We start from the raw sequence: 15481 nt of genomic DNA, 5'->3' as shown, positions 1-15481 counted from the left end.
TGGAGGCGGGGTGGCGCTGCACTTTTTTCAAATTCAAAACGGTGGAGGGAGTCGCCGTGGGTGTCAGGGGAGGAAGGGGGGTGGTGCACTGCTCGCTCGGGGTAGAGGTAGGGCTAGGGGGAGGCCGGGCCAACGGTTGGCGCGCGCCAAGTACCGGGCTTGACCTGCTCCTCCAGGAGTCCAGGTTTTTACGGGTAGACTGGTCGTGGCGTGCCAGCGACTGCCACACACACACGCACGCACGCCTAGTTGCAGTTCTGCTTGGGCCTGTGCTCTGCTCTCAGCTGCTTTGCTTATCGCGTACCAGCAACATGTTTGTTGTACACGCCGCGTTATCACGCGCACTGTTCATAAAGGGTTGATCCGAAACTTCGCATCGGCGCGGTACAATCGAAAAGAATTCACGCCCGACTCTTTATCAACTGATGCAGAATTTTGTAGTACAAAAAGTCACCATGAATGGGTGGGCACTATACGACCCATCATTCCTCACATAGATCAATCTAGTGCTAGCCTGCTGGTGCAAATCGTTTCCTATTCAGGACATGCCTCTTTAGATCATAAGTACAGTACTTACCAGTCTGTCCCACAGCAAGAGGCTCGGCGTTTATTTCACACGGCTCGGTTTCTTAAATTTTGTTTATAAACAAACAAACTCTGGTATTTTGGGGTGCACGATGTATTTCCACGAGCACAACAAGGAATGCACAACGTACATGCCTAGTAAGACGACCAAGAACATGTATATAACTGAAGAAGTTGACAACGGTCCACAGAGCATGCCAGCTTGCAGCAATCATGGTCATAAAGGCCAAAAATGTACTCCTTAAATTTTTTCAAAAAGAAAAACAAACTCCTTAACTTTTTTGCAAGAAACAAAAAGATATACTCCTTAAATGCTGGTAAGTGGTGACAGCGCCACATGCAGCAGCAACACGGTACAGCCAGGAACTTCCAAGATAATTAGTCATCGGTGACAGGAACTCGAAACGGGGTATATTGGCATGGGCTGCTAGTATGGGTTATGCAGCGTCAGTATAAGAAATGTTCCTTAACAAGCATCATCACAAAAACCAGCTTTGTTGCTTCAAGTATTACCCCAAGGAGCAAGCCGCATCGATGAGAGATCACCTAAAAAAGAAGGCAGATGAATAGCTTAAATCATACTATTGATCCGCTTCGAGAAAAAAATATCATATTGTTGAGGTGAATCTTGCTGGAGTCCAAATTACAATGCCTTGATCACACGCAATCTGATAACACAGACAAAAACCAATATATAAAAAGGGCATGTTGATAGGGTAAAAACATATTTGAACGTAAAGCAGCATAGATTTACTCCACAAAATAGGGTGTGTTGATGTTCTATGGACTACATTGTGGTTTTCAGTATCGATTGTCAGTGAACCTTTCTGAATTATCACATTCCTATTGTATAGGCATCAATAACCATGTATGCAAACCAAGAGAAACATTGCTTCTGTTCATAATTACAATGTACGAAGAGATTGGAATAAAATATTGTGTTCACTAAGCTCCTCATATAATAAAATCTTATAAGCAGCAACCTTTTAGCGGCACAGAGAAATTAGTAAAATATGAAATGCAGTTTTGTTTTCGCCACTAAGTGCAACCTCATTCTTCATTATGCCAACAGAATTTATTGCATTGCAACTCTTCCGTGAGAACCGATTTTGTTTTAGGGATTGTATAAGCATATCCATCAGTTAAGAGCACAGAAAGACCATTCTACCCCCATCTTTCCCAAGTCCAGATGTGATTTTCTCTCAAAAAAGTGCACAAGAGCAGATGTATGATCTCACCACCCGGGTTCGAGTCCATACGGATGCGAATTTGGGTTTAAGACTATCAGGGCTTTCAACCGATTCTGGACAAGATTGATGGACAGCTAGGTGTGATGATAAAGGGCGGGAAACTGGTGCTAGTTGAACAATCACGTCAGCTGCTCCAATTCATAACCTGCTGGCAGTGGATGTGCCCAGATGGTTCGTGTGAGGCGATAGATAAAAAAGAAGAGCAGCTTCTTTTCGAAAAGGAGTCAAGAGTCCTGTGTGTCGTGCATGGTGCCAACAGATTGAGTACAGGGGCATTGGGGTGAAGAACCTGCAAAAGATGAGGTGGGCGCCGCGCCTAAGGTGGCCATGGCTGTTGCGCACCAGCCTCGACAGGCCCATGGGCTCAGTTTAAACTCAACTGCAACAGGAACGCCACAGTGATGTTTCATGCTACAACAAAGGACATTCTAGGGAATTGCAAAAGGCACCAAGTTCTGGTTAGATGGTTTGATCAACGGTCAATCAATTGCTGACTTAGCTCCGGAGGTGGTGGCAGCAGTCAGCAAGCACGGAGTGCGCATCAGACCAGTTGCAGATGATCTAGCGGATGATCGCTGGGTTTGTGACACGAGGAATTATGGAGTACTTGCACCTAGGGAGCTTGTTGGGAGCGTTCAACTCGCTCCAAAGATTGAGGATACCTTTATCTGATGCCGAACTGAATCTGGGTTATACTCCGCCAAATCTGCCTGGAATGCACCAGACTTTGATGGGCGGACTGAAGCTCCCCTCCGGCGGCAAAATTAGCATTGCTGGGCTTCTTTGAAATGCAAGATTTTCAGTTGGTTTGCAGCAAAGAACAGATGTTGGAGTGGGTCACCTGGCGGGCATGCCCTCTCTGTGAACAGGAGCCTGAAACCATTTCCCCTCTGCTCACAGGGTGCTCGTTTGCACGCCAAGTCTGGTGCAGTATTCAGAGATCTATGGGCTGCAGCAGCTCACTCATACGGCAAATGACAAGCTTCAGGAGTGCAGGAAGCTGACCTGGCACCCCTTCCCACGACGGTAAGCAACAGGCTGCTGTAGTTTAGCCTTCTTCTTTTGCTGTTTTGTTAGCCCCTATTCCACCCCCGTATGTCCGGGCGGACAGCCCGGACACGGCCCAGACCAAAAAAAGGGCACCCAACTGCCCCCCCCCCCAATACCTAGGCCAAATGTCCGCGCTGTTCCGCGCCCCTCAAACCCAGCTCATATGTGGGGCCGCCCGGACGCGTCCGCCTAGTCAGGCTGGCCCTTCCTGACAGCACAAAATCCATCCCAATCCCACCCTGGACGCGACACAACAACAACAACAAAGCCTTGTAATCCCAGACAAGTTGGGATAGGCTAGGGGTGAAACCAATAAGATCTCGCAACCAACTCATGGTTCTGGCACATGGATAGCAAGCTTCCACGCACCCCTATCCATGGCTAGTTTTCTGCTGATACTCCAGTCCTTCAGATTTTACAGACTCCTCCCATGTCAAGTTCGGTCTACCCCGACCTCTCTTGACATTATCAGCACGCTTTAGCCACCCTGGACGTAACCCTAGCCATTTTGAACAGACCACTCCGCTTCCGCTCAGCCTCGCTCCTCTCCAGTCATCTCCGGCATGGTGAGCAACGGATCTGAGTCCGCCAGGTACGGATCTGATGATGGCATCGACTAGGAACTCGCTGCCTACTCGGACAAGCAGGAGATAACTGTCCGGTTCGCGCTCTGCCAGTCCAGGGTCGAGACCCGAGCTCCACCGTCACAGCTGCCCAGATGCGGATCCAGCGGCGGTACCGCATCCAGCAGAAGCTTGCAGCATCATGTGTCCGCTCTATCGTTGCAACCCCAGCCGAGGGCGCTTGTCCCAGCGCCGACGTCGGCCTCGGAGTCTGAGGCCAACGACAGCAATGCACATGGTCGCAGACGCGATAGCTGCGGCGGTTACTCCGAGGTCGAGACACAGTGTGCCCACCGTGAGAAGGCGAAGGCACGCCGTGGCCTCTGCTTGTCCGCTGCGGTACCGGCGCCCTCCGGATCCAAGGAGGATCCGGTCGTCCGTGCCGTCAAGCAGCGGTCCCTGGCCTCCAAAGAGTCGGAAGCGCGCCACCACCACCGGATCAACGCCAAAACCCTCATGGAGAGGGCATTGAGGAGTCGCGCCGTGCCGCAGAGAACAAGGACGCGGAGGAACCCGTGCCCAGATCCTCGCGAAGCAGCAAGACTGCCGCCCATGCCCTCGCAAAGGAGCAAACCCAAGCCGTTCGTGCCCTCGCCGGCCGGCCCCCGAAATCGGACAAGAATATGTCTGGTACCGCCTCCAACACTTCCAGCACCGGTGGCTAGCCCTAATTCACCTTCGACCTCTACTTCCACGACAAAAACGACAAGGGCAAGGGTGGCCGTCGGTGAACTTTCCCTATCTATAGTCCTACTTTACTTTATGCTTTAGCCTATATATAGTTATGAACTATTAGAACATGCCGTTATTGTGGTAGTCTGATGGCATGTACTCCCTCCGTCCTGAATTACTTGTCATAGAAATGGATGTATCTAGACGTATTTTTAGTTCTAGATACATCCATTTCTGCGACAAGTAATTTGGGACGGAGGGATTATGATGAACTTCCCTATGCTATCTCCACATCAGTGGCAGAGGACGAATTTTTTTAGGTGGGGCAGGCCCTAAAGCACAAAAAAAATCGATGCAAAACTAGAGTAGTCGATACGCACTAAAATGCACACAAATAGTTTTTCCATGTAGAAGAGCTATACATATGCACGCGGAAATGTGACCAATCAATAATAAATACTTAAATAGTCAGAAAGTCGCATTGCACAATGTAAAATCGCCACTAATTTTACAATATTATGCCCAAAAACATTTCGGACAGATCTATTCTATGCATACAAGAAAAGGCAAACACTTTGCAGACGTAAGAAAAAATGCACACCATTCCGTACTAACCCCTGTTAGCACATACACTAGTCCCTCGCAAAAAAAAAGCACATACACTAGTACTAAATGTTGGCATAGAACAAAAGGCAACTACAGAATTGTGCACTCACTATCGCTGGGTCACAAACCAAGGAACTAGCCCTGATCGAGCGTTGTGGACTGGAGCATCCATGGATGGGTGGCTCGATGCGTGACTTAAATAAGGCCCAATAAGGTGGGTCAGTGCTCACGGCCCAATAGAACACTGGTTTTCTTCTCCCATGATTTTTTTAGCGATCGATCTGCATACATAAAACCCAAATCACTGGAAATCAAGGTAGGGCGAGCGCCTCACCTCGCCCTACCAAGAGCTCCGCCTGTGCTCCAGACTATGTATGAACTATGTGCTATGGAATCGAAGTACGTGTATTGATCGACGTTGCATGCTTGTGTATGTATTTGAGGGTTGGGAAATGGGGAGCGCTGTTGCGGACACGGACAAATGAGGGGTGAGCCCATGCTGTCCGCGGACATATAGGGGGCCAAATTAGCTATTTGTGGTTGGAGATCCTCTTAGACAGGCTGGTACTTTTTGTACAATATTTTTGTTTGTGGGCGCAGGCAATTTGCGCCTTCTTGGTGTTTTCTTTAACACAAAACAACACGCAATTAGATGCGTGTTTGAATTAAAAATACTGACAGGGCTTTGCTTGAAGTTTTCCTTAAAAAAGGTTGGGGGAGGCCCCCCTGGCATGGACAGTCTGCACCGATAGGGCATATAGACTGCAGTATACACCTAAAACAACAAACAATGAACCCTAGACTAGTAGATCCCAATGCAATTACACAGCCTATAACCCCCGTCTCCCTCACAACAACCTCCTGCACGCTGCAGTTGGCCCCAATTTAGTAGTGGACTATTAGCTTTGCTCATGTCGGCAAGGCGATGGAATCAACTTGATGTGATATGGTAGGTTCCAACTGCAGTGGAACTGGCTACAGGGCTGCAGTAAATCACCAATTTGTTCATGGTTCAGCACTTGAACTTGATCTGATAAAGTAGGCTCCAACTGCTGTGAAACCGGCTGCTGCACTTATTTTAATAATTTATTTAACAAAAACTGCATTGTAACTCTTTCTACCAGGAGGAGAAATCTGACTCCAACTAGCTATCTTATAGCAGACAACTAAGGCAAACCAACTTAACTAATCTCATTTAAAAGCCTGTTCGCTAAAATCCAAATAGAAAAATGGAATAAATTCTTCACGGTTTCTAGAGTTCTGGAATTACTTCAATGATACAGATTACTTATTAATTGAACATGTATTCTCGGCAACCATAGAAAAGCTTACTCACTTGATAGCATAGTTCATTACGATGCTGTAGCAATCACATTTGGTGCTGGAGTCTTAGAGGCTACTCTGGTGATCAGATGGCCGGGTGGTGGAGGTGCTTGCGTTGTGCATTGGTTGTGTCGGGACCTCGGAGTAGACTACGCCATGGCTGGCAATATCCTTCATTTGGTGTAGAGCAATTTTCTGAAGCTTGTCCAAGGTCCCCATGATCTCATCATTAGTGAGATAATCCCCCTGTCTAATCCGCTCATATAATGAGCCAGTCTCCGCAGCAACAACCCGAAAACCACCATACTGCAAGAAGTGCATTTACGATAAAAACATCACAAGGCAATATGAATGAATTATGCAGACAAGACTCTAACACATACAGCTCTGTGAAGTGCGGCAGTTTGGTCTTTCTCAAAGTTGGTCTCCACTGTGGGAACTGGCAGGGGGGCATCATCCACAGGATCCATAGGGTCCAATTGCTGGCATGTACCACTACCAGGAGCATACCATGCAAAGCATGCATCATATGGCCGAGCGTCCTGAATAATTGATAAACCAAGATTTTTCAAAAATAAAATATCAAGGACTGCAACTGAACTCTTGTCCAGTGTTTGTTATAAAATATCACTTTTACAGTAAACTGCACTCAAATTTCAATTTAGACAGTAGACACACATTATAAATGAATGTACACACATTGTGATTTCCAACTTGGCTAAATGCTTTTAGAGCACTAGATATTTCCAGTTTATACTAACGACTCTGCTCGCATACGCACACATGATCATATTGGGGCTAGAGCCATATGCACTAAAGAACTGCAAGCACCTTTCATTACTGTTGCACTTAAATCTTAAAATTATGGCATACATCGAAGTAATAGGACATAGGATATGCAGACCAAGAATTGTCAATCGGCAACAAAAAAACTACAAATATTTCTTATGCTCAATTGAAACCATACAATAATGAGCTATTGAAACTTGCAAAAAAAAAGTGACCTACTGACAAACAATGATTTCCGTTCTGAAAAAAAACCTACAGAAATCCATGGAGGAAAAAATTAAGTTAGGTAAACTGAGCATGTCAATTTTAGATTATGAGTAGAACAAGTGTTACCTTCATAGCCTGCTTAATTTCTACCTTATCGAATGGATGGGCGGAATTGTAAGAACCATCCACAAAGTTCATCTCTTGATTACTTCCCAGCACAAAGGTTTCCATGTGCACTGAGGAATCAGCATGAATATCTTCTACAGTTTGTTCGAATATACCAAATGAAGCACTTGATGTATTTTCATCTGCTGCGCCAATAGCTTCCTCACTTGAGGGAATATTAGCTGCACTTTCTTGGATGACAGGTTCTGGTTCAGGCCTCTTATAATAATAATCATCTGAATGAGGACATCCCGGTATTGCCCTCCTCCGACATCTGCAGCATCTGTAGGATATGACTTCAGCAATCTTTGCCTCCTCAAGTCTCAAGGCATCTCCATGGAACCAATCTGTATACAGGAGAATATCAAGATGCGGAAAAGATCGGTATGATAACGCAAAACAGAAATTGCTTGCTTAAAAAATGGCAGGTCAAAGGTGGAATCAACTTACTTCTGCACCTCTCACACCGGATGTACATCAAGTCTGGGGAATATCGCTTGCGACAGAGACAGCAGATTGGTTTCATGGACGAACCAACACCATCCTTGCTTCCAAAGATAACATCGTCCGCGTTGATAGCATTCGTGTCGCTCTTGTTTTTCTTCCATACGAGGCCGAAGTAGGTGATCCCTTGTGTGTTTCTGCGTTTGATCTTGGACTGCATTTGCGCCTTTGCTGTTCGCTCGGCTTCCGCCGAGCTTCCCCCACGCACCTCCGCCCTCCTACCTTCGCTACTAGGAGTTGCTAGGGTTGCGTACCTGTTCCCCGTGCGCTGTGTGCCACCCCAGCTCAGGCCATCTCCTCGATCCATCTGAAGCTGATTCTTCCACGCATCAGACAATTGTGAATCGCGCTCATAGGGCACCTCGTCCTCTCCCCCAGTTCAGGGTGCGCGCAGTTGGATTTTCTTCCTTTCTGCTCCCCCGAGTCGTCGGATCCTGACTTGGGGAACTGCTCCGGCCGTCGGCGGCAGCAGAGCCAGAGCGGAACACTTCGGGACAGCCGGCGGCTGGTGGAGCCCTAGGAGGAGAGGCGTTGGGTTCTGTTGGCGATGTACTTGGTTTAGGGCTGCAGTTGGGCCGTTGGATCCCATGGTCGATTGATATCAGCGGCCCATTTCAGACCGCTATCCGACCAGAGTGCACTGAGGGCAATTACAGTGGTTGGTAAGATAGTGATTTTTCTATTTAAAAAAAGGTAAGATAGTGATCCATGGAAAAATATATATTTTTAATGTCCGAGTTTAAATTTCTTTGTACAAAACTTCGCAAAATATTTGCGTTCTAAAATATTCATTTTTCCAAATAAAAAGTGTTTTTCTTTTTGCTCTCAAGTGAGAGCAACAAAGAAATTTAAACTCGGCCATTAAAAAAACAATTTTTTTCCTTTTATTTAAATCTGAATAATTTTTCATGTTCTATCTGGCACAAATTACTCAATTTACATTATAATACGTAGATATATTATGTGTGGTGTTTTTTCCTATTATATTAGCCGGATAATAAAAAAACTTTGTTCAACGTTCTTGATCTCACCGGACATGAAGGAGACTCAATGATCCGGCTATTAGACCTGGCCAACCTTAGTTAGTGATAACTGGTACTACGACCACCGGTGACGAGGACGGCAAAAAGGACAAGCGAAAACATGGTCTGATGTCATATTGAAATGGAGGATGTGATTGAGGATGAGGTATTAGTCATCTTTATTATGTTACTGGGGTATGAGGGTGAGGTCTTTATGCCAACTCCAACGCAGGACTTCAAACCGTCGGGATCAGTATGTTTGGGCCCAATCGGACAGACGAGTTGTCCCAACACGCCACCTTCGTCCGCAAAAAACGTTCGTTTCTGGTCCAGCTTACCCCATCCTGGGCGCAAACTTGATTTGGCTTTGCGGTCAAACGGACAGAGAGCAGATGCACACGCGGCCTCTCGTCGTCCGCCTTGGCCCCACGTGTCGATCGTCCAACTACCTCCCACCTACCCCAGTTAATGCACACGGATGGGGGGCCAGCCGGTCAGCCAGACGCCCCAGCCACGTCCTTTTTTATGGCGAAATCGTGGACTTTCACTTCCACTTTCCCATCCACTTCCACTTCCTCGCCATCTCCATTGCTCCCTCCCTCCTAGATAGTAAACCCTAGCCTAGCTCCCCCGCCCACCTCGCTCCTTACCGGCCATGGGGTTCTGGAAAAGTGGCATCTTGGCAAGAAGACCAAGCACGACCATGAGGCAGGGTCATCGTCCGCCTCGTCTGGAAGCGCGACCAGCCATTCCACCTCGTCGGCATCCTTCTTCATCTCCCCTCCGGCGGCGGCGCCACACTTTCGGCCCTATGTCAAGGTCGCCATCTGTCGTCGGTACTCAGAGACCAGGCCCCCACTGTCGTGGTAAGATGCGCACCTCCTAATGAGTGGCATCTGAGCCCAGATCGGGTACCCGTTCCCCCGTCCTGGCGAGCGACCGTGTCCGCCTCCTTGGGAACGCCCGTCGTCGCGCCCAGATTCCGCGCCAGTACCTAGCCGACCATAGGTACGACGTAGACTAGTCCCTCCAGGACACATGGTTCTAGGACCAGCACGAGACGCGCCGCAAACTTTTTTTGCCAGCCGTGCTCGTAGCCCACCCCATGTGTGCCAGAGTGCGCCTTGTTGAAAGGATCAAGAAGAGGTGTCTAGAGGGGGGGGTGATTAGACACTAAGTGCCAAAAGTTACGGTTTTTAATATTCTTAAGTTTAAGTGGAGTTTAAGCACAAGTTTAACAAATACAATACATATCAACCAAGCATGCAATGAGTATATGAGCAGCGGAAAGTAAAGCATGCAACTTCCAAGAATGTAAAGAGAAGGGTTTGGAGTATTCAAACGCAATTGGAGACACAGATGTTTTGTCGTGGTTCCCATAGGTGGTGCTATCGTACATCCACGTTGATGGAGACTTCAACCCACGGAGGGTAACGGTTGCGCGAGTCCACGGAGGGCTCCACCCATGAAGGGCCCATGAAGAAGCAACCTTGTCTATTCCATCATGGTCGCCGCCCACGAAGGACTTGTCTCACTAGCGGTAGATCTTCACGAAGTAGGCGATCTCCTTGCCCTTACAAACTCCTTGGTTCAACTCCACAATCTTGTTGGAGGCTCCCAAGTGACACCTAGCCAACCTAGGAGACACCACTCTCCAAGAAGTAACAAATGGTGTGTTGATGATGAACTCCTTGCTCTTGTGCTTCAAATGATAGTCTCCCCAACACTCAACTCTCTCTCACAGGATTTGGATTGTGTGGAAAGAAGATTTGAGTGGAAAGCAACTTGGGGAAGGCTAGAGATCAAGATTCATATGGTTGGAATGGAATATCTTGACCTTAACACAAGTGTAGGTGGTTCTCTCTCAGAAAATGTGTATTGGAAGTGTAGGTATGTTCTGATGGCTCTCGCCACGAATGAAGAGTGAGTGGAGGGGTATATATAGCTTCCACACAAAATCTAACCGTTACACATAATTTGCCAAACTCGGTGGGACCGAATGGTTAAACTCGGTCGGACCGATTCGGCAAACCTAGTGACCGTTAGGATTTTCAGTGGGACTGAGATGCAATTCGGTAGGACCGATATGGTTAGGGTTAGGGCATAACATAATCTCGGTGTGACCGATTACACAAACTCGGTGGGACCAATTTTGGTAATAAGCTAACCAGAGAGTTGGTCAGGCAAACTCGGTGAGACCGATTACACAAACTCGGTGGGACCGATTTTGGTAATAAGCTAACCAGAGGGTTTGCATTGTAATCTCGGTAGTACCGATTGCTCAAACTCGGTGAGACCGATTTTGGTAATGGACATACACAGAGAGATTACAATCCCATCTCGGTGAGACCGAGATCCCTATCGGTGAAACCGATTTGCTAGGGTTTGTGGCAGTGGCTATGACATCTGAAACTCGGTGGCGCCGGATAGATAGAATCGATGGGGCCGAGTTTGACTTTTGGTTTAGGTCATATGTGGATGTGGGAAGGTAGTTGAGGGTTTTGGAGCATATCACTAAGCACTTTGAGCAAGCAAGCCATTAAGTAACACCTCATCCCCTCTTGATAGTATTGGCTTTTCCTATAGACTCAATGTGATCTTGGATCACTAAAATAGAAAATGTAGAGTCTTGATCTTGAAGCTTGAGTCTATCCTTTGTCCTTAGCATCTTGAAAGGGTTCCACATCCTCTAGTCCATGCCACTCCATTGTTGAACTTATCTGAAACATACTAGGTAAAAGTGTTAGTCCAACAAGAGATATGTTGACATTAATTACCAAAACCACCCAGGGAGCACTTGTGCTTTCAATCTCCCTCTTTTTGGTAATTGATGACAACATACATCAAAACTTTAGATAAAGGTATAGAGAATAGCAAGTAAAGCTTTGTAAAGACATGTAACATGCATAGGCTCCCCCTACATGTATGCAATCATGTGAATATTGAATATAGGAGCATGTGAATGTGTAAACATGACAGAGTAAGCAATGTGTTACATGTATCTTGGCTATATGCATCAGAGCAAATGATGTGAATGTGAGAAATGTACCTTCATGCTCATGAGTCCTTCTTGCAAACAGTATGTACATCAGCAAGAACTTCTCATTCACATGACTGTGATGCATATACTTACCTTGTGGTCTTGAGTTGGCTTAGGATGGGATGAACCTGCGCAAACAAGGTTAAATAACACAGATACACCTACTGACCAGAGCAAGCAAGAGAAACCACAAGAGAACCAAGACTGGGATGACATGTAGAGTGAGTACTAAGTACCACAATGGATATAGACATGTCCCCAAAGGTAAAGATATGCAATAAAATCAGAGATTTCCTTCCTTTAGATGTCTTGCTCCCCATGAATCTGCATGGGATATTGGGAGAAGATAGGGAACAGAAAATCAGAGCAACAAAAAGGAAACAACAGAGCTTGAGCTAAAGCAAGCAACCAAACATGTCTTTCCCCTCTTAAAGACATGTGACATATCTCCTCTTGAAAACCAAGCATCTGGGGTCTTTGATGATTTTACTTTCTCCTAGTTGAGAAACTCTCTCCCCCTGAGTATTCTCTCTTTCTCCCCCTATAGGAAGGATTAAGCTTTGATGTGATCTCTCTCTCTCCCCCTTTGACATCAATTTCCAAGAAGGGCTCTTCTGGACATGTGATACAAATGGGTTGGTCCTCGAGTCACAGAGCAAAGCAGCATGTCTAATATGATGCTGGTAGAGGACAAGAATCATTGAGTGGAGCTGGAGCAAACAAAAATCAGGAATAAGTGGCAAGTTGGTTTTCCTGTGATGGAATCGGTGACTCCGAGTTGTGTGCTTCGGTTGCACCGAAAGATTTCGGTTAGGCCGAAGAGAACAAACCGGTGTGACCGAGTTCATCAGAGTGAAACCACTTGTCACCTCAGCTCACTAGACAAGTAAGATCTCACAAGGATATGCAAGGAATTTACTGAAAGATTTGCAATGAATTGGATGCAGAAGATGCAGAACAAAAAGGAAAGAAAAGAAACTAAAAGTTCTAGATGAAGTTTTTTTTGAAAGGGGAAACAAATATGCAAATGCAAAAGCACGGAGAAACACTAGAGAACTTCATCTAGAAATGGTCGGTGACAAAGTCACCTATGTTAGAGTATATTGACTTAGGAGTCAAGTGAGAGCACTTGATCATAGGTCATACTCATCGTTTAAGCTCAAAATGGGGTTACCATTTTTCGTTTAAGCCTTCTGATGTATTCACATCTTGTCGAGTTGCTTTGACTCATGACTTGGAGTAAAGCTTCTCTAAGATGGAATAACATACCTTGGGTGGTGGTGTTGATCTTGCTCATGTGGTTGAACTTGTGCGGGTTGCTCAAGGTTGATGTAGTTCATCAAGGGTTGGGAGCACCACTTGGAGTTTGAGTTCATCTACCTGAAGGAAATATGCCCTAGAGGCAATAATAAAGTTATTATTTATTTCCTTATATCATGATAAAAGTTTATTATTCATGCTAGAATTGTATTAACCGGAAACATAATACATGTGTGAATACATAGACAAACAGAGTGTCACTAGTATGCCTCTACTTGACTAGCTCGTTAATCAAAGATGGTTATGTTTCCTAACCATGGACAAAGAGTTGTTATTTGATTAACGGGATCACATCATTAGTTGAATGATCTGATTGACATGACCCATTCCATTAGCTTAGCACCCAATCGTTTAGTATGTTGCTATTGCTTTCTTCATGACTTATACATGTTCCTATGACTATGAGATTATGCAACTCCCGTTTGCCAGAGGAACACTTTGTGTGCTACCAAACGTCACAACGTAACTGGGTGATTATAAAGGAGCTCTACAGGTGTCTCCAAAGGTACATGTTGGGTTGGCGTATTTCGAGATTAGGATTTGTCACTCCGATTGTCGGAGAGGTATCTCTGGGCCCTCTCGGTAATGCACATCACTTAAGCCTTGCAACCATTGCAACTAATGAGTTAGTTGCGGGATGATGTATTACAGAACGAGTAAAGAGACTTGCCGGTAACGAGATTGAACTAGTTATAGGATACTGACGATCGAATCTCGGGCAAGTAACATACCGATGACAAAGGGAACAACGTATGTTGTTATGCGGTCTGACCGATAAAAGATCTTCGTAGAATATGTAGGAGCCAATATGAGCATCCAGGTTCCGCTATTGGTTATTGACCGGAGATGTGTCTCGGTCATGTCTACATTGTTCTCGAACCCGTAGGGTCCGCACGCTTAAGGTTACGATGACAGTTATATTATGAGTTTATGCATTTTGATGTACCGAAGGTTGTTCGGAGTCCCGGATGTGATCACGGACATGACGAGGAGTCTCGAAATGGTCGAGACATAAAGATTGATATATTGGAAGCCTATGTTTGGATATCGGAAGTGTTTCGGGTGAAATCGGGATTTTACCGAAGTACCGGGAGGTTACCGGAACCCCCCGGGAGGTATATGGGCCTTAGTGGGCCTTGGTGGAAGAGAGGAGAGGTGGCCAGAGATGGGCCACGTGCCCCTCCCCCCTTGGTCCGAATTGGACAAGGAGAGGGGGCCGGGCCCCCTTCCTCCTCTCTCTCCTCTTCCCCCCCCCTCCACGAATCCTATTCCAACTAGGAAAGGGGGGAGTCCTACTCCCAGAAGGAGTAGGACTCCTCCTGGCGCGCCACACCTTGGCCGGCCGGCCCCCCTCCCTTGAACCTTTATATACGGAGGCAGGGGCACCCCTAGAGACACAAGTTGATCCACATGATCATATTCTTAGCCGTGTGCGGTGCCCCCTTCCACCATAGTCCTCGATAATATTGTAGCGGTGCTTAGGCGAAGCCCTGCGATGGTAGTACATCAAGATCGTCACCACGCCGTCATGCTGACGGAACTCTTCTCCGACACTTTGCTGGATCGGAGTCCGGGGATCGTCATCGAGCTGAACGTGTGCTAGAACTCGGAGGTGCCGTAGTTTCGGTGCTTGATCGGTCGGGCTGTGAAGACGTACGACTACATCAACCAAACGCTTCCATTGTCGATCTACAAGGGTACGTAGATCATACTCTCCCCTCTCGTTGCTATGCATCACCATGATCTTGCGTGAGCGTAGGAATTTTTTTGAAATTACTACGAAACCCAACAGTGGCATCCGAGCCTAGGTTTTATATGTTGATGTTATATGCATGAGTAGAACACAAGTGAGTTGTGGGCGATATAAGTCATACTGCTTACCATCATGTCATACTTTGGTTCGGCGGTATTGTTGGACGAAGCGGCCCGGACCAACATTACGCGTACGCTTACGCGAGACCGGTTCTCCCGACGTGCTTTGCACATAGGTGGCTTGCGGGTGACAGTTTCTCCAACTTTAGTTGAACCGAGTGTGGCTACGCCCGGTCCTTGTGAAGGTTAAAACATCACCAACTTGACAAACTATCGTTGTGGTTTTGATGCATAGGTAAGATTGGTTCTTGCTTAAGCCCGTAGCAGCCACGTAAAACATGCAACAACAAAGTAGAGGACGTCTAACTTGTTTTTGCAGGGCATGTTGTGATGTGATATGGTCAAGACATGATGCTAAATTTTATTGTATGAGATGATCATGTTTTGTAACCGAGTTATCGACAACTGGCAGGAGCTATATGGTTGTTGCTTTATTGTATGCAATGCAATCAC

General features: G+C 46.4%; 1 protein-coding gene across 3 annotated transcripts; it reads right to left on the bottom strand.

Annotated features, from left to right (window-relative positions):
* Nucleotides 1-724: 724 nt before the first annotated feature.
* LOC125508369 lies at nucleotides 725-8329 on the bottom strand. Of its 3 annotated transcripts, none has more exons than XM_048673068.1 (5): nucleotides 7721-8329; nucleotides 7256-7617; nucleotides 6493-6651; nucleotides 6123-6415; nucleotides 725-1131 (listed from the first exon to the last, which is right to left on the bottom strand). In XM_048673068.1, exons 1-4 carry the CDS (start codon nucleotides 8079-8081, stop codon nucleotides 6176-6178), a joined length of 1122 nt encoding a protein of 373 aa, XP_048529025.1. In that variant the 5' UTR covers nucleotides 8082-8329; the 3' UTR covers nucleotides 725-1131; nucleotides 6123-6175. The 3 variants fall into 3 exon arrangements, with proteins under 3 accessions (XP_048529025.1, XP_048529024.1, XP_048529023.1); XM_048673067.1 differs by having other exon boundaries at nucleotides 725-1253; nucleotides 7232-7617; nucleotides 7721-8328; XM_048673066.1 differs by having other exon boundaries at nucleotides 7232-7617; nucleotides 7721-8326.
* Nucleotides 8330-15481: the final 7152 nt, after the last annotated feature.

This window comes from Triticum urartu, chromosome 5 (assembly GCF_003073215.2).
Source record: "Triticum urartu cultivar G1812 chromosome 5, Tu2.1, whole genome shotgun sequence".
NCBI lineage: Eukaryota > Viridiplantae > Streptophyta > Magnoliopsida > Poales > Poaceae > Triticum > Triticum urartu.
The sequence above is the reverse complement of the archived record's forward strand: the minus strand, read 5'-3'. Positions and strand labels throughout refer to the sequence as shown.